The sequence below is a fragment of the Budorcas taxicolor genome, chromosome 2 (genome assembly GCF_023091745.1).
Source record: "Budorcas taxicolor isolate Tak-1 chromosome 2, Takin1.1, whole genome shotgun sequence".
Classification (NCBI taxonomy): domain Eukaryota; kingdom Metazoa; phylum Chordata; class Mammalia; order Artiodactyla; family Bovidae; genus Budorcas; species Budorcas taxicolor.
Genome location: NC_068911.1, coordinates 171,286,565 through 171,304,746, shown reverse-complemented (window position 1 = coordinate 171,304,746; position 18,182 = coordinate 171,286,565). Strand labels below are relative to the sequence as shown.

At 50.4% G+C, this 18,182-nt stretch overlaps 1 protein-coding gene across 4 annotated transcripts; it reads left to right on the top strand.

Annotated features, from left to right (window-relative positions):
- The first annotated feature begins 188 nt into the window (after positions 1 to 188).
- CATSPER4 (cation channel sperm associated 4) lies at positions 189 to 17,406 on the top strand. Of its 4 annotated transcripts, XM_052654649.1 has the most exons (12): positions 189 to 279; positions 409 to 781; positions 910 to 981; positions 1,465 to 1,608; positions 4,504 to 4,605; positions 12,623 to 12,720; positions 12,889 to 13,009; positions 13,224 to 13,357; positions 14,635 to 14,806; positions 15,572 to 15,783; positions 16,102 to 16,267; positions 16,991 to 17,406. In XM_052654649.1, exons 2-12 carry the CDS (start codon positions 710 to 712, stop codon positions 17,036 to 17,038), a joined length of 1,341 nt encoding a protein of 446 aa, XP_052510609.1. In that variant the 5' UTR covers positions 189 to 279; positions 409 to 709; the 3' UTR covers positions 17,039 to 17,406. The 4 variants fall into 4 exon arrangements, with proteins under 4 accessions (XP_052510609.1, XP_052510603.1, XP_052510625.1 ...); XM_052654643.1 differs by lacking the exon at positions 16,991 to 17,406 and having other exon boundaries at positions 16,102 to 16,549; XM_052654665.1 differs by lacking the exon at positions 16,991 to 17,406 and having other exon boundaries at positions 15,572 to 15,792; positions 16,102 to 16,225.
- Positions 17,407 to 18,182: the final 776 nt, after the last annotated feature.

Sequence of the window (18,182 nt, the reverse complement as noted above, 5' to 3'; positions counted from 1 at the left end):
TTGACTTCTGTATTAGAATCTGGAATCTGCTTCTGGGAGGGGACAGGGATGAAAAGCTGTCAGATGGGGGTGAATGCTCTTGGTAAGTAGCCCATTGCACAGCCCACCTGCGGGGTCTCTAGCTGAAGCCACATCCCTATCAGGATGGTGGCGGCTTCTCCTTAACGCCCATCTCTCCCCAGCCCTTCAGAGATCTGCCCCATCTCCAGGGGGGAGCAGGGGAGAAACAGAGACCAACCTTTTCCTCTACAGATGGGGAAACATACCTCCCATGGAAAGGTGGGCAGGAGGGCAGCCCTGGAGACTGGGGTGGTGGGATGGTGTAGCCGGTGGGCAGGGATGCAGGATGAAGTCTGCTCGGAGGAGGACCCCAGAATGAAACACCTTTCTCTTCTTCTCTTTCCTTAGCTGGGTCTCACCTCCAGCTCCTGGACACAGAGCAGGGACCTGCCCCTGTGTCTCCATCAAGGCTGCACAAGAGACCTGACCTGCTCTCACCAGCCTCCGACTTGTGACCTCCCCGTGTGCTCGGCCTCCTCTGTGGCACACCCACAGGAGTCAGTGGGAGGAGCTTCTCTTGCTACAGGAGTTCCTTGGAATGCGGACAGCTGGGGGGGGTCACAGAGGCCTCTGTGATATCACCACGAGGGGCGGGCAGGCTCGCTTGGAGTGACGTTTCTTTGAGGAGTGAGGGGGGAGACTGAGAAATATGGCAGATAACCAAAGGAGCTGGTGGCAGCAGTGGACCGACACCACCTACATCAAACCTTTGAACCGCTTGGTAGGCGGCCCCTGCCTGGCTGTACTACCCAAGCTGGGCATCCCCGGGGTGAGGTGGGGCATGAGAGGACTGGACTGGGTCTGGAGGGGCACAGGCTACCCTGATGGGCCCCCTCCTCACCCTTGCAGAGAGCTGCTCAAGAGCCCTACCGGCGAGAGGAGCAAGTGCTCATCAACCGCCGAGACATCACCAGCAGAAAGGTAAGGCTGAGGCTGGGCGTGCAGCCTGTCGGGGGCTTGCAGCCATCCTCACCCTCATGGTGACCCCTCTGCCGCAGTATCCATGGGGCCACAGGCCCTCAGGATAACTGCCCCTTCTGCTTCTAAACGTCCCAGTAGGGATCCCTGCAGTGACCTGCTCTCCAGCCATGATATGTTAGTAACCTCCTGGCTGTGACCCTCACAGGAGCCCCTGTATAATGAAAGCCACTCCCCAGCAGAGATCCCCAAAAGAGTCTCCCTTGCAATGACCCCAACAAAGACCACCTCCAAGAGTGGGCCCTTTTAGTGACTGTTTAAGTAGTGACCTCTACACTGATGCCCCTGATTCCATGATCCCCTGTCAGGCAAGTTCTCCCCCCAGAAAGTGGCCCCCATGGCTCCCTATTCACTGAGAGCAAACTTGCAGGCAGAGGCCTCCTATGGTGACACCTGCCTGAAGGAAGGTCCCCCATCCTCTCCCAGGATGCCTGGGACATGCAGGAGTTCATCACGCGCATGTATGTCAAGCAGCTTCTCCGACACCCGGCCTCCAAGGTGCTGCTGGCCGTGCTGCTGGTGGTCAACGCCATCACCATCGCTCTCCGCACCAACTCTATGCTTGGCCAGGTGGGACTCCAGCCTGACCCCTGCTCTCACTCATCTCACAGGGGCCGAGGAAAGGCACCTCCCTCCCTGGGCCTCAGACTCTTCATCTTTTCATGATGGTTGGGTTGGATGCTTTTCAAGGGCCTTTCAGCACTGAGCTCAAGGAAGACTTCATGGTGGAGGGGCCCCAGCTTTGAAAAATGCATTGGATTTGCAGAGGAAGGACAGGAGAAAAATAGTGTGAGCAGAGGCAGGCCAATGGTGTCTTGTGGGGAAGGGTATCCCATTTTAATCAATAATCACTGAGCGAGAATCACTCTGCAGCAGATACCGGGCTCTGTGCCGGGTATGAATATGACAGACACAACAAACGTGTTATTGCAAGTGCCTGGGTGTCAGAGAGTGTGTGGAGGCTTGAAGGGGGAGTTGGACCTAATCCTGGGGTCAGGAGGCTTTCTGGAGAAAGGGGCATTAAAGTGGAGAATAAAGAATGAGTAGGTGTTGGCCAGGCAGAAAGAGGTGGAGAAGAATGTTTTGGGCAGAAGAAACCGCATGGAAGTGAGTTCTGGTGAAGTTCACTGTGACTTGGGTCTTATCCTTGAGGTTTTAATTTCTTACAAGGAGTCCACCACATGAGCAAATTGTCCTATTGAAAGCCAGTGTTTTTAAAATGTTCCTATGTGGTGACTGGGAAGTTCAGAGAGGCGGTCAACAGCCAGATCACACAGCATCTTCAAGTTATATTAAGGAGGCTGTCTTTGGAAGTTCAGTTCAGTCGCTCAGTCGTGTCTGACTCTTTGTGACCCCATGAACCACAAGCCAAGGTTTATTTCTTTATTTTTTGCTTTCATTTTTAAATTGAAGTATCGCTGATTGACAGTGTTGTGTCAATTTCTGCTGTACAGCAGTGATTCAGTTATGTATGCATATATATATTCTTTTTTATATTCTTTTCCATTATGGTTTGTCATAGGATATTACTATAGTCCCCTGTGCTATACAGTAGGACCTTGATGTTTATCCAGGCAAGCCAGGGTTTAAAGTATGGCAATGTGAGGGTGACTGGCATCCAGGGAGCTGGTTGCTGAAGCTCAAGGAATGGATGGGGTTGCCTGGGAGAGAGTACCAAGTAAGAAGGGGACCAAGACAGAGCTCTCTGAGAAGAGCCTCTAAGTACAGGGCAGAAAATAGAAGAGGAGATGCAAAAGGGTAGTAAGGAGGAGCAGCCAGTGGAATGAGAGGATCCCCAGGAGAGCATCCAAGGGAGCAAGCGCAGCATCAGATGTGGCTAGGACACGAGGCCAGAAAAGGACTCTGAAACCCCCCTTGGATCTTGCCCCTGTGACCTTGACAGGAGCTAACTCTGATGTGGTGGAGGCAGAAACCCACTTGCCAGGGTTTGCAGAAAGAGTGACTGGAGGGCAGATCAAAACCCATCAATGGATCATGAAAACAGTTCAGAATTCAGGTAGCTTTTGATGTAGAATCAAACAAAATGAAAAAGAATGAAGTAGCTACTGGTGGGGAAGAGGGAGGGAGGGGAGGAGCCAGAGGGAGAGAGACCATTATGGGGTAAAATATGTATTGCTTTGAGTCCAAGTCAAAAATGCTAAAAAAAAGCCTGGTAGAGGATATGTGCTGTGAAGCTCAGATCCTAGAGACCTGTAAATGCCAGACTGGTTTTGTACCTCACCCTGCAGGCCATAGTGAGTCTTGGAAGGTTTGTGGGTAAAAAATGCAACTCTGATTTAACCACAGATGCTCATGACTTGGAGAAGGCAGGGCAACTGTTCAGGAAGCTCTTTCAATAAATAGAAAGGAGAGGCTATTGCCACCCGTGGCCAGTGGGGTAGAGCTGAAGGGAAAGATGAAGGGAAGGAAAACGCCTTTCCTTGCTTTAGGTAGATACCTCTGGCCCATGTTGCCCTTTGGGAATTTGGAACAGGCTGGGAGCCCATAAACTTCAGCTCCCATCTGAACTTAGGAAGCTCTGCCCAGGGAGTTCCCTGGTGGTCCAGTGGTTAAGACTCCACGCTTCCACTGCAGGGGCGTGGGTTCAGTCCCTGGTCAGGGAAGTAAGACCCCACATGCTGTGCTGCATGGCTGAGAGAAAAAGAAGAAACTCTGTCCAGCCTCACGCTGGCTGGCGGATGGAGCTGGTGGCAAGGTGTGGGGAGCAGGAGGCGTGAAGAAGCCCTGAGTCTGTGGGCCACGGAGGTAAAGAAGAGGGGGAGTCGGGTGACTTTTGTCTGGCAAAGTGGAATCAGGGGGCTGGGGGCTGTTCATGTCACAAACAACAGCAGTGTCACAGCTTAACAGGAGTTGGCGTGAAAGTGAGTTGTTTCAAACAGAATTCAGAATCATGGAGTCATCCATCCATCAATCCATCCACCCCAGGAGCATATCTTGGACCCCTGAGTAGGGGGCTACTCAGGAGTTTGGTCAAGCCAAGCCTGGGGATTTGGGAGCTAGTGCAGCCGGAGTGGTGGAGACCACCAAAGAAGCAAGGATGGGACTTGGTGTCCTCCATCTCAAGGGCCAGGGCTTTCCCTCCCGATCCTGGAGTCTGTTCTGCCTTTCTCCACCTCCCTTTTCCAAGGTTTGTAGTCAGACAACAATCTTTACCACTAACTGTTTGACCTTGGGCACTTCTCTGATTCCTCAAGTGCAAGATGGGAATAAAACCTACTTTGCAGGATGATGGTGATGGTAACATGAAAAAAGCTTGTGGTCTTAAGAACGGTGCCTGGCACGTATGTGCAAGGGTTACTCTGAAGGGCGCTACAAAGATGCTGAGGCTGAAAAGCAATAAGAATCTGGGCCTCCCCTTCCCTACAGACAGCCTCTGTCCCTGGTCTTGCCAAGGCCCCGCTCCACTGACCTTTCTGCCCTTCTTTTTCTCTGTCTTCCATGTAGAAACACTATGAGTTGTTCTCTACCATAGATGACATTGTGCTGACCACCCTTATCTGTGAACTTCTTCTCGGCTGGTTAAATGGTTTCTGGATTTTCTGGAAGGTGAGATCCTGGGCCCTCCCTGCCATCACCTCTACTCCTCCTTAGGGTTGGCATCCCATCCTGTCCCCACCACCGTGCACCTGGCCCTGAAACCTGAGGAGTGTGTGTGTGTGTGTGTGTGATTGCATGTGTATGTTCATCTGCATGCACGAAGAAAGAAAGACCGACTTCTGAGATGTCTGTGATGTGGCAGAAAGTAATTTGTACTGGAAGTGCAGCTTTCCTGGGTCCCCGTTCCTGATCCAGCTTTCCCTAGTTCTGTGCTCTTGGGAAAACCTTGATTTCCTTCTCAGAGAAATGCAATTGAGAGTATCCACCTTAATTTACCCCTGGATTAGAAAGATCCCCTAGAGGAGGGCAGGGCAACCCACTCCAGTATTCTTGCCTGAAGAATCCCATGGACAGAGGAGCCTGGTAGGCTACAGTCCATAGGGTTGCAGAATCAGACATGACTGCAGTAACTTAGCGCACACACACACACCTTAATTTACAGGGTTCAAGAGCAGAGGGGTCAGCAGAGATTTTCTGTAAAGGGTGTTGACCTTAAAGATAATTAAGTCAATTATTTTACCAGCAAAACAAAAGGGGAGGTTTATTTGGGAATAGAAGAGGATTTGCAATTCAGGACTAGCAAGCTATAGCAAAAGCCACAGCAAGTCCAAAAATGGAGAGAAACGTTATTTTATGGAGAAAAAGGAGGCAGTTAGGAGAGGTTGATTTGAACAAAAACCTGCTGAAGAAAAGTGAGAGTGCAGGGTGAAATGGTCTTATTAGCTGAGTTGCTGGAATATTAGATTTCTTGCAGGAGATGCTATGTATCTCTTTTCCTGTGGGCCCTCTAATTGATGATTCTTTCTCAGTTGGTGATTATTCTGAGTCTGTAATTGATAACTCGTGTAATCGACTAGTAATCTAGTGGTACTGCATGAGAGCGCCCCCTTTGGGCCATCCAATTGCATTGCAGGGAGGTTTCCCTATAATTTTCTCAAAAGTGAAGTCGCTCTCAAAAGTGAAGTGTCCAACTCTTTGCGACCCCATGGACTGTAGCCTACCACGCTCCTCCATCTATGGGATTTTCCAGGCAAGAGTACTGGAGTGGAATGCCATTTCCTTCTCCAGAGGACCTTCCCAACTCAGGGATCGAACCCGGGTCTCCTGCATTGTAGGCAGACGCTTTACTGTCTGAGCCACGAGATAAGAATAAGCTAATTTTCTCAAGGGCCAGGTAAATATTTTTTGTGTGGGCCATATAGTATATGTTGCAAACACTCATCTCTGCTGTAAAAGCACAAAGCAGCCATAGACAGTATATAGACAAATGAGCATGGCTATGTTCCAGATAAATTTTGTGTATACTGACCTTTGAACTTTAAATTTTACATGTCATGAAATATTATTTTCCTTTTGCTTTCCCCCAACCATTTAAAAATGTAAAAATCATTCTAAACCCATGGGTCTTAAAAAAAGAGACTGCTGGTCAGATTTGGCCTTGAGCTATAGTTTGCTGACTCCTATTTGGAAGAGTATCAAAAAGATATCTCGGTAGGAACAGATCTTAACATTACATAAAATGAAACAAAGACTCAAATTCTTTGTTTAAATAGGACTTCTAGAGTTAAAGGATTTCTGGAGTCAAGAGATTTATCTGTCTTTGGGCATGTGCAAGAAGAGGCTTTAAAAAAATTACCCATCAAATCTTTATACCTTCTTAAAAAGGAAGCATCATTTAAATACCATTATCAGGACAACCAATTAGAATTACAAGCTTTCCAGGGCTTAGAAGTGTCACTTCATAGAACACAGAATATAGAACCTAGAACAATATTTCTATCTAAAATGTGGATGTCTTAAAGCCTGCTTTGTGAGAACAACACTTGGGAGGATGTTTATTAACAGAAAAGAGAATAGGATGGTGCATAGTTATTTGTCTCCATGGTGGAGGGGAGAATCAGTTCAGTTCAGTTCAATCGCTCAGTCGTGTCCGACTCTTTGCGACCCCATGAATTGCAGCACACCAGGCCTCCCTGTCCATCACCAACTCCCAGAGTTCACTCAGACTCACGTCCATCGAGACAGTGATGCCATCCAGCCATTTCATCCTCTGTCGTCCCATTCTCCTCCTGCCCCCAATCCCTCCCAGCATCAAAGTCTTTTCCAATGAGCCAACTCTTCGCATGAGGTGGCCAAAGTACTGGAGTTTCAGCTTTAGCATCATTCCTTCCAAAGAAATCCCAGGGCTGATCTCCTTCAGAATGGACTGGTTGGATCTCCTTGCAGTCCAAGGGACTCTCGTCTTCTCCAACACCACAGTTCAAAAGCATCAATTCTTTGGTGCTCAGCCTTCTTCACAGTCCAACTCTCACATCCATACATGACTACTGGAAAAACCATAGCCTTGACTAGATGGACCTTAGTCAGCAAAGTAATGTCTCTGCTTTGGAATATGCTGTCTAGGTTGGTCATAACTTTTCTTCCAAGGAGTAAGTGTCTTTTAATTTCATAGCTGCAGTCACCATCTGCAGTGATTTTGGAGCTCCCCAAAATAAAGTCTGACACTGTTTCCACTGTTTCCCTATCTATTTCCCATGGAGTGATGGAACCAGATGCCATGATCTTCGTTTTCTGAATGTTGAGCTTTAAGCCAACTTTTTCACTCTCCCCTTTCACTTTCATCAAGAGGCTTTTTAGTTCTTCTTCACTTTCTGCCATAAGGGTGGTGTCATCTGCATATCTGAGGTTATTGATATTTCTCCTGGCAATCTCGATTCCAGCTTGTGCTTCTTCCAGTCCAGTGTTTCTCATGATGTACTCTGCATAGAAGTTAAATAAGCAGGGTGACAGTATACAGCCTTGACGTACTCCTTTTCCTATTTGGAACCAGTGTGTTGTTCCATGTCCAGTTCTAACTGTTGCTTCCTGACCTGCATACAGATTTCTCAAGAGACAGGTCAGGTGGTCTGGTATTCCCACCTCTTTCAGAATTTTCCACAATTTATTGTGATCTACACAGTCAAAGGCTTTGGCATAGTCAATAAAGCAGAAATAGATGTTTTTCTGGAACTCTCTTGCTTTTTCCATGATCCAGCGGATGTTGGCAATTTGATCTCTGGTTCCTCAGCCTTTTCTAAAACCAGCTTGAGAGGAGAACAGGTACCATGATTTTGTGAATATTTCAGTGTACCACTCTTCAGGATACAGGCAGATATTTGTTCCCTAAGAGAGAGCATTTCTTATGTGAAAGTAGTCCTGAGATTTCTTTTGTTGCCCATAGAAATTGTCCAGAGGCTAGATAAATTCAGGCAGGCTTTGCTGGGGCCTCTGCAGTAGCAGTGGGTGTTAGTTAAAAGACCAGGACACCAAAAGAGTGTCTCACAGGCTTTTTAATGGCGAAGCGCTCCCGGGCGGGGTTCCCGGCCGGGGTTCTGGACCCAAACGAGGCAGGTAGAGGAAGTCCGCGTCCCAGACTGTGTTGGGGGTGGTTTGGGGGTGGTTTTTATACGTTCGTTGCGAGGGATGGTCAGGCTAGATGGACGGGGGATCGGATAGGTTCCCAGGCTGAGGCGTTGCGGGCTGACAGGTCCTTCTTCGTGGCTGGGGTGGGGCGGCTTTAGCTGGTGAAGTGTGCTGTCATTGGTCCCCGGGATCTGGGAGGCGCCTTCCATTAGGGACTTCCCCCGCCGGCGGGAGGGAGAGGAGGGGCGGCCCATCATGGCCTCCGGGTCTGGCCTTACAGTGGGGAGTGAGAACAAGTAACAGTTTCCTTTGCTCATCTCTCCCTGATTCCTTGTATGAGGTGAGGGTAGTGGGGTGACCAGGGGTCGGACTGGAGGCGTGGTTTGGGTGGTTTGCCTGCCCTTTTGGTGGTGGTGTGTGCAGGAGGCATGTTCAAGTACTGCTTTTGACCCCTTGCGTTTGCTCTCAACCCCCTGCTTTTGCTCCATGCTCTTCAGAAATGGCATTTGGGCTGTTTGGTCTTTTTGTATCTTGTTGTCCATAATTTGCCCCAACTGCTCTTGCAGGCGGTTATTTTTAGTTTCTTACAGTTTGTTTGTATTTTCTTGCTTGAGGAAGTTTGTCCAAGTACAAGCATTGCAGCAAAGGGTCCCAGGTTCCAGCCTGTCTCATTTGCAGCAGCAGTTAGGAGGGCCTGCACTTCCAAGGCTAAACTCTAGCGTTTCATTAGCACAAGAGAATGGGAGCAAATTTTGTGTTCCTCCCAGCCACTCTGCATATCTCCTCAAGGACAAGATTTCTCAGCCTTGGCACTGTTGACATAATTGGCCCAGATAATTCTTCCTTGGGAGGGGACTGTCCTGTGCATTGTCGAATGTTTAGCAGCATTCTTGGCCTCTCTACCCATTAGATGCCATAAACATCTTCCTAGCTGTGACAATCAAGGGTATCTCCAGACACTGCCAAATGTCCTCTGGAAGGCAAAACCGCCCTCCAGAATTAATGGCTGAAAATGAATGTCCCAAGCCCTAACCCTTATCTGGGGCCAGCCTCCCAGTGCCAAAAGCCAGGGCTTGTAAGAGACCCTGTGCTGTCTTCTTCCCCACCCCCAGCCCCTCTCCTGATCCCAGTGTACAAGGACTACTCTGCACTGAATGGGTGGATGGAAAGGGAGAAGGCAGGGGAGGGAGGAAAATCTGCAAGTTAATATCTCAAATATTACCCAGCCGCATGGGGATCCCCAAAGTTTTGCCCCCAATGCCCCGTTTTCTACAGTGCTCATGTGGCTCCTGGCTCCTTCTTACCTCCCCACTCTATTACTTACTATTTTACTACCTAAGAGTTTCTCAATTTTCTGGCCACCTCTGCAGCTCTGGTACCCCATTCTAGTTCCTGTCTTGTCTTCTCTCACCAGGGTGTTGCTATGGCTTCCAGGACACTGGCTTCCAGTGTACCCCACCTGCCATCAAAATAGTTTCCCCAAAGCCCAAGACAGAGTAGAGTGCCCTTAAACATTCCAGTGGCTCCCAGTTGTTTATAGGATCAGGCCTAAGTGCCTCATTGTGATACCAACAGTCCTTGGCCTTCTCCAATCAACAGAAACTGACTAGAGGCCAGACAAGAGATTCAGGCAAGGCTTTTTAGGGCCCCTGTTGCAGTAGAGGGGAAGGAGAACAAGTAACAGATTGTTTTGTTCCCTTAATCCCTGATTAAGGCAAGGTTGTTCCTTACATGGGGTGGGGGTAGGGGTGTGTCTGGAGTCAGACTGGAGGGGTGTCTTAGGTGGTTTGCCCATCCCTTAGGTAGTGTTGTGTGCAGGGGGCATGTGCTGCTGCTAAGTCATTTCAGTCGTGTCTGACTCTCTGTGACCCCATAGACAGCAGCCCACCAGGCTCCCCCATCCCTGGGATTCTCCAGGCAAGAACACTGGAGTGGGTTGCCATTTCTTTCTCCAGTGCATGAAAATGAAGTTACTCAGTCGTTACTCTTAGCGACCCCATGGACTGCAGCCTACAAGGCTCCTCCGCCCATGGGATTTCCCAGGCGAGAGTACTGGAGTGGGGTGCCATTGCCTTCTCCGGGGGGCATTTGCAATACCCTGATTTTGCTCCCAACATCCTGTTTTTGCTCCTGGCTATTTAGAAGTGGCAATTGGATTTTTTGGTCTTTTTGTATCTTTTATCCCGAATTTGTCCCATCTGCACATGCACTTAGTTATTTTTAGTCCCATACAGTTTCTTTGTATTTTGTTGCTCCAGTAGAGGTGTGTCCAGGGGCAAGCAGTGCAGCACTGCAGCAGAGTGCTAGGTCCCAGCCTGTCTCAACTGTGCTTAAGGCTTTCCATGAAATGGCTTCTGTCTGCTTTTGCAGCCTTATCACTCCTCACCTCACCCTTGCATGTTCCAGCTACATCAAGCTGCTTGTAGTGACATTCCTAAAGACACACTTAAACGTGTGCACACGCGCACATACATATATATACACACACTGCTGTTGCTCACTTTCATGCCTTTGTCCATGCTGACATCTAGTCTATGAAAGCTCCTTACCGCTTACTCACTTGCTTTTCTCCTACTAACAGTTTAAGACTCATTCAGATGTCTTCTCTTCCAGGAAGTCTTTCTGTTTCTCCTAAGCTAGGTTAGTTGTTGCCCTGTCTCCTAACATTGTGTACTCACCTCTCAGTTCAGTTCAGTTCAGTCACTCAGTCGTGTCCGACTCTTTGTGACCCCATGAACTGCAGCATGCCAGGCCTCCCTGTCCATTACCAACTCCTGGAGTCTCTCACCAGGAGTTAAAATTTACTGTCTGTCCACCTCCCTCAAAATAGCCTATGAGCTCAGCAGGGCAGAAATCCTGTATCTTCAGGATCTGATTTGAGGTGTGGCATAGAGTTCAGTTCAGTTCAGTCGCTCAGTCGTGTCCGACTCTGCGACCCCATGAATCGCAGCACACCAGGCCTCCCTGTCCATCACCAACTTCTAGAGTTCACTCAGACTCACGTCCATTGAGTCAGTGACGCCATCCAGCCATCTCATCCTCTGTCGTCCCCTTTTCCTCCTGCCCCCAATCCCTCCCAGCATCAAAGTCTTTTCCAATGAGCCAACTCTTCGCATGAGGTGGCCAAAGTACTGGAGCTTCAGCTTTAGCATCATTCCTTCCAAAGAAATCCCAGGGCTGATCTCCTTCAGAATGGACTGGCATAGAGTAGGAGCTTAATATTGAATGGATACAGGGATGGATCTGTAGACAGGCAGCCTTGTGTCTCCTGGTGTATGTTTAGGCACCAACACTCTGAATGTGACATACCAGGAAGTCTTGTGTTTATTGGATTGCCCAATAAATTTAAGAACTTTTTTCCCATTAAAGTAATTTTTTCAAAATAAAGTAGTTTTCTCTTTGGAACTTCCCTGGTGGTCCAGTGGCTAAGACTTCATGCTCCCAATGCAGGAAACCCAGGTTCAATCCCTGGTCAGGAAACTAGATCCCACATGCTGGAATGAAGACCTATTGCAGCCAAATAATATTTTTTCAAAAAGGAAAAAAAATTATTTTCATTTTGAATATTTAATGCAGCTACATATTGGTCAAAACTGTACTGAAAGGAGCATACAAAATTCTTGTTTCTACTCTGTCCCTTCATCCCTGTCCCCTTCCCCCGCCCTCTTCAGATAATCTTTGTTATTTATAATCTCTTGTTTATCCTCCTAGTGTTTATTTTGCAATCATAAGCAAATATGTATATATTTTTAGTCCTCCCTTTCCGTACAGTAACGTAGTATAAATGCTGCTGTATGGGAGACCTTTCTCATTGTTCTGTACTCCATTGAATGAACGTATACTTTAGCCAGCCGGTGTGCTGTTATAATCCTGGACACTTTAGTTATTTTCAGCCTTCTACAAAGGTCATTTTGTAGTTGCACCAGAGTTTGTGTGGGATGGATATCGAGAAGTGGGATCACTGGTCAAAGGAAAATGCAGGCTGTTTATTAGAGAAGATTTCCCCCGTAGCGGTTGTGCTTGAATTTGTCGTACGTGTGAGCTTCCTTCCTCCGTCCGTACTCTAAAGGAGTTTGTGCCATGTTGGATGTGGAGCTTGCCAACTGTGCCTTTCTTCCATGGTGAGAGTTAGTTCACCTCCGAAGTGGCTCTTAAAGCCCTGTTCCTTAGTGTTTTCATTTAATTTTGTTTTATTAACTATAGTGTGTGTCCCACAAAGCTGGAGCCTCCAAACGCTCTCAGGTCACCTAACTGCAGGGCAAGGCCTTTGTCAGCAGCACACTAGCCAAGGTGGGCGCTCAGCTTAGGAACTGGCGTATACGAGGGACTCGATTGTGTGTTCAGACACTGCACTTGGCTGTGGACACGTGTATGAGACAGCAAGTGCTTGGGTGTTTGGTGGCATGTTTAGGGGGTGACAGCAGGACCACAGTGGGTGGCACGTGACTGGCCCTGTTCCGAGAGCACTGGGAGTCCCCCATCCTGAGGCTGTGGGGAGGGCAGACCCAGGATGAACCCATGGGCTGGGCCTGACAGACCCTGCTGGGGCTGGCCCACCCCCCAGGACGGCTGGAACATCCTCAACTTCCTTATCATCTTTATCTTGCTCCTGGGGTTTTTCGTTAATGAACTCAGTGCCGTCGCTATCACCTACACCCTCAGGTAAGCTGGGGACTCGGAGCGAAGAAGGGACCCGTCTGGATCCCGGGAGAGAGGGGAGGGGATTGTTGCAGGTGGGCATCAGCTCTGCCTTTCTGGGCAGGTGGGGCGATGGTGAGGAGGAGGGGTCTGGGAAGGGCCGAGGGGCACCCCTGAGAGGCTCTGCCGCAGGGCACTTTGTCTGCTGCACGTGTGCATGGCGGTGGAGCCCCTGGCCCGGATCATTCGCGTCATCCTGCAGTCGGTGCCCGACATGGCCAACATCATGGTCCTCATCCTCTTCTTCATGCTGGTCAGCGCCCTCCCCTGCCCCCAGCCGCCCCCCTTTCCTGGGCAGGCCCCTGGCTAAGTGGGGATACGGGGTGTCTGGAGCGGAGAGGAGGAGGGTTTGGAGATGAGAGGAGGAGAGGCCTGCCTCCCTGTGGTTCCCCTGGCAGCTCCTTTGCATGTCCTGTGTCCCAGGCCTGTGGGTGAAGTCCGGGGTGGGTCTCCCATCTCTCCGGCAGGTATTCTCCGTGTTTGGGGTCACTCTCTTTGGTGTGTTCGTGCCCATGCATTTCCAGAACATGCAGGTTGCCCTGTATACCCTCTTCATCTGCATCACCCAGGATGGCTGGGTGGACATCTACAGTGACTTTCAGTGAGTGCCCATGGGGCTTCTGGGCCCCCAGTCCAGCTGAGCTAGGCGGGGAGGGGCTGGGGCATCCAGGGGCAAAAAAACCACCTGAGGAGGGAGAAGGGGTCTCAGGTGGGAGTGGGGCTCCAGGACTTGGGGTGAGGGTGGCAGGAAGCGGGCGTGGTGCCTGGGGCTTTAAACTGGAGAAAAGCAGACTCCTGGGGCTGGGGCCTCTAGCTTTGTAATCTACTTGAAGCCTTGTCCCTATGAAACTCCATGTATTCAAAGTCCCGCTGCAGTCTTGTTCATGGACTGCAGTCTCCCTTCATGCTCAGCAGTTGGGCAGCTTGGCCTTGGGCCAGGCAGCAGGTCTGTGGTTGCACCTAGGGTCCCAAGGCAGCTCCCTGTCCACACGGGAGCCCACCAGACTGCCTCAACTCCTGGGAACGTAAGGTCTCATTTTATTCATTTTGAGACCCACTGTCCAAGGTCATGTTTGGCCGCAGAGGGCTGCCTAGGTTCTCTTCTTTACCTCTTTCCATTTAGCCCAAATCCTACTTGTTCCAGGCCATTTCAGGGGCTGGGTCCCACTGACTGATTTCCTTTTATCTTCCTCGTGTGAGAGTAGAAGCCCAGTTCGTAAAGGGGCTTCTACCCTCATTACCCATTACATTATAGGCAGTGGACAAGTCATGGAATGTGAAATGAAGGTGGCCTGGGCTTTTGAGTCTTTGCCCCGCTGTTCTAGCCATGCAACCTTCTGAGCCTCAGTTTCCTCATGTGCCAACTGGAGATCATTATACGACGTGTAGCCATGTCATGGGTTGCTCTGAGGATTAGTAGAGACTGACGTTGTGTGCACGCGCACACACACATGTGTAGCAAGAGAGCAAAAGCTATTATTTGGGAAAATGTTTTATGGGAAGTTTGCAATAGGTATTAACAGTGGTGGGATTTTTTTTCCTATATATTTTCCCTCTGATTTTTCTATAACAAACCTGAGTTATAATAAGAATGACATGATAAAAGTACAGCCAATAGATTAAATTTGAGAATGCTGGTGTATGAATGCTCACCTTGCAGGGCTGGTTTGAGGGCGGCCCACTGTCTGGCAGAGCAGCGGGTGCTCATTCAAGAGCAGCTGTGGGGACAATCAGGAGTCGGGCCTTAGATCTGCACAGCAGCAGTGAGGCGGCAGAAGTCCCAGTAGGCTTTGAGATAATTTCTCCATCTCGTAGATGAGGAGAAACTGAGGCCCAAAGGGCCAGGGAGGTGATAGGGCCCCTGACTGCCATCTCCAGGATGGAGACAGGGGCGTACGGAGTGGCGATTGGGGGCGCCATCTACTTTGCCATCTTCATCACCATCGGTGCCTTCATTGGCATCAACCTGTTGGTCGTCGTGGTGACCACCAATCTGGAGCAAATGATGAAGGCAGAACAGGGGCAGCAGCATCAAATAGCCTTCAGTGAGGTGAGTGAGATAGGGAGGGCAGAGGGGGGAAGGGGACAGTGTATGAGTGCTAACTTGAGAGTGTGTGTGTGTGTGTGTGTGTGTGTGTGCGCGCTCACACACTCGAGGGCCTAAAGAAAGCCAAGCCTGAGGCCTGAAGGCAGCAATCCCCACTTTGAGTGCCAGTTCACCGACTGGGGCTTCTGAGCGTGTGGAGTTCCTTGGTATCTTTCTCTGTGACAACGTGAAAGTGAGCAGCTGGGTGACCTTAGGGCATTTAAACCAATCTAAACCTCAATTTCTTCTTCTATAAAATGGAAGTGATAATAATTCTGTTTACTTCATAGGGCTATTATGAGGATTTCATGGGTCAATGAACAGTACTTGACACATAGTAAGAACTCGATGAACATTAGCTATAGTATTACTCATCCGGGGGTAGAGCTTCCAAAAGGTGGGGAGTATTGTGTAAAGTGCTGAGGGCTGTGGCCTGTGGCCTGAGAGCAGTTAGGGTTTCAGAAGTTTGCTGGGTAGGATTTATCAGGAGGTAGGGGAAGCACTAAGTTGTGAAAAGGGGTGAGAATTTTCAGAGGTGAGGGACAGACTTCTGCATTTCAAGTTGGGCTCCCACAGTAAAGGAGGGAGGCTAAGACTGGTTGGAGCTGAAACGAGGGGCATGAGAACCCTGGCGTCCTGAGACTCATCTCCCCTGAAGTCAAGCAGGAAGGCGCCAGGGGAGGGGGTGCCGGCTAAGCTATCCTTCCCTCTCCGTTCTCCCTTCCCCAGGTAGACGACAAGAAGGGAAATGGGAATAACAAGCTGCCGCTGGTGCACTGTGCAGTCGCCCGTTCGGAGATGTCTGGCGTCCCCCAAGAGCCATTTATGGGGGGCTCCCTGACAAACCTCTCGGAAAGAACATGCGACAACTTTTGCCTGGTGCTCGAGGCGATACAGGAGAACCTGATGCAATACAAGGAGATCCGCGCTGAGCTCAACACGTAGGGCGGGTACTGGGGGTAACCCCAGAGTCTCAGGAGGCAGGGCTCTGTGGACCCTCAGATTCTTCTGGCCTCATGCCCTTATTGATAATGGGGACCCTGGGACCCAGAGCGGTTAAGTGACTTGCCCAGGCTCCCCCCCAAGCCTGTCTGTGCAGGATATGCATCTCGTAATCTCACAAAGGGCCTTGAGCCTTGGCCTGGGTCTTTATCAGAGTCAAGGTGGGGAGGGTGCATGGGGCTGGACCCCAGGAAAGAGATGGAAGGGCCGCCCCCCCAACCCCCTCCCTCGGAACGCACTCACCCTTCCACCTTCAGGATAGTGGACGAGGTCCGCTCCATCCGCTTCAACCAGGAGCAGGAGGAGGAGCTGATGCAGAGGCACTTGTCGTGGAACATGTCCTTGGAGAGCAGGTCCTCTGTGGACATCCGTGAGATGACTCGCGAGCAAGACTTGATCACCGCGCTCGTCAACAGGAAAAAGGTGCAGCTTCTCAGCTTCCCTCTCCTACCCAATCAGTGCTCACCCAGCCCAGCCACCACCTCCTTGGTCAAGGTTTCTGACTTTTTCAAGGTCTGGCCCACCCCCCTAGACTCCCAGGCACCCCAGCAGTCACTGCCCATCTGGTTAGATTCCAGCTTTTCTGGGAGGCCCTGCCCCTCCTGTAGGGCTCTGCACACTGAGCCATCTTGGCCTTCAGCGCCCTCAAGCTTCCTCTTAAGGGGACTTGAGCGGCTCAGTTCCTGCTTAGTGGCAGATGCTTAGGTCCACCACGGGGGGTATAGGACCCCCCCCAGGTCCTGTCAGGTACGTAAGAGGAGCAGCCTCCTGAGGGAGGAAAATTCTAGGGAGAAATAGGCCATGCCCCCTTCCAGGGGATCTTCCTGAACCAGGGATCGAACCCACGTCTCCTGCATTGGCAGGTGGGTTCTTTGCCCCTGGCACCACCTGGGAAGCCCCATAGAACAAAGCACATTCCCACACATTTCACTTCCTTCTCTGCTTCCCATCCCATCTGACCTGGGAGCCTTGTGGGTGCTATGGCCTGAGAGGAGAGCTCCACGGTCAGAGAGGAGACTGAGAGTTAGATGGGGAGGACTTCCCTGGGAAGCCTGGATGAGCCGCTGTTGAGCTGGAGGAGGGGAGTAAGGGGGCGTCTGCCATGTCAGGGGTGGCGGATTGACAAGAAGACCTCTTGGTTTGCAGGTTCAGGAATCCAACACAAATGTTAACAAACGAAAGGCCAGCCGCTGAGAGGGCAGTACAGGAGCCAATGGGCATGAGCACACACCCAGCCGCTGCGTCTTCCTGCATTGCTGGCATGGTGTGGCACATCCTGGCCTGAGCCCATCCTCTGCCTTACACCTGGGCAGATGCCTAGGGATGGAAGGGGGCGGTGTCTGTAGGACTTGGGCCTGTGAGCCCAGGTCCAGAGGAGCACGGATGGAGAAGGATGGTGGATGAGAGTGGAGCCTTACAGCAAGGATGAGCCCACAAGGGGCTGCTGGCCAAGGCAGCCAGGATTTGCCCTCAAGATGGGCATCCCTGGTCCCCTGCTAGACCAGAACTACATGGGGTCTAAGTGGGCCCAAGTACCAGGAGGAGAAAGATGAGGCCGGTGGGGCCAGGTATCGTGTATCAACAATAAAGTTTTGTGTTGGGATCAATGTGTCTAACTGGTAGACCTCCAAACCTTTGGGGGCAGCCTTGCCCCCTCAAAAGCCTCTTTCGCCGGACGGGGGAGTAACTGACTGTCCCCCAGAGCTTCCAGTCTAATGGGAGAGAGAATCTACAGCCTGAAAAATTTTGACTTAATGGTAGAGAGATAATTCCTGCCTTAGGGTCCTAAATTTGGGGGGTGAAAGTCTGGTATTCAGGGTTGGGAGTGCCTCTCTGATGGAAACACCTACCCTGTCTCTCTGTCTGAAGGTATAAAACACTGGTCCTCATTCTGGAGAGCTCTAGTCTCATGGGGTCACCACTGACCAAGTCATGCAGGTACAGGAAACTCCATTTTGGGTCAGTGGAGAATGAAATGTGAGTCCTGGCAGGCTCTCTGGAGGAGAAGAGCATGGAAGCTTCCTGGAAGGCAGCGGGAAGAATTTGAGGGTCAGGTGAATGGAGTCTGGTAGAGAACTTGGGACCTGTGAGACCTCTTTGGGACCTTCACAGTAAGACCACTGAGAGCCACAGCAGGTCCCTGAGCTAGGCAATGCAGTCTGACAAAGCTGTGGCGGTGGAGGACACTATGGAGAGCTGCCTTGATGGACTCTCATTCTTGGGCAAGTCACCAGGCCTCATTTTGCCCCTCCGTGCAATCGGGAGAGGATAAGATTGAATGCCAGCTCTAAAATCAAATGGCCAGAGCTCAACTCCTTGGAGTTGGGAGTTGATGAAA

Excerpts from the sequence above, each read along its gene's own strand:
- CATSPER4 (XM_052654643.1), top strand. The coding sequence starts at position 710 with ATGGCAGATAACCAAAGGAGCTGGTGGCAGCAGTGGACCGACACCACC. Across the intron at positions 782-909 it reads TCAAACCTTTGAACCGCTTG|AGAGCTGCTCAAGAGCCCTA; the intron begins GTAGGCGGCCCC and ends TCACCCTTGCAG. Across the intron at positions 12,721-12,888 it reads GCTATCACCTACACCCTCAG|GGCACTTTGTCTGCTGCACG; the intron begins GTAAGCTGGGGA and ends GCTCTGCCGCAG.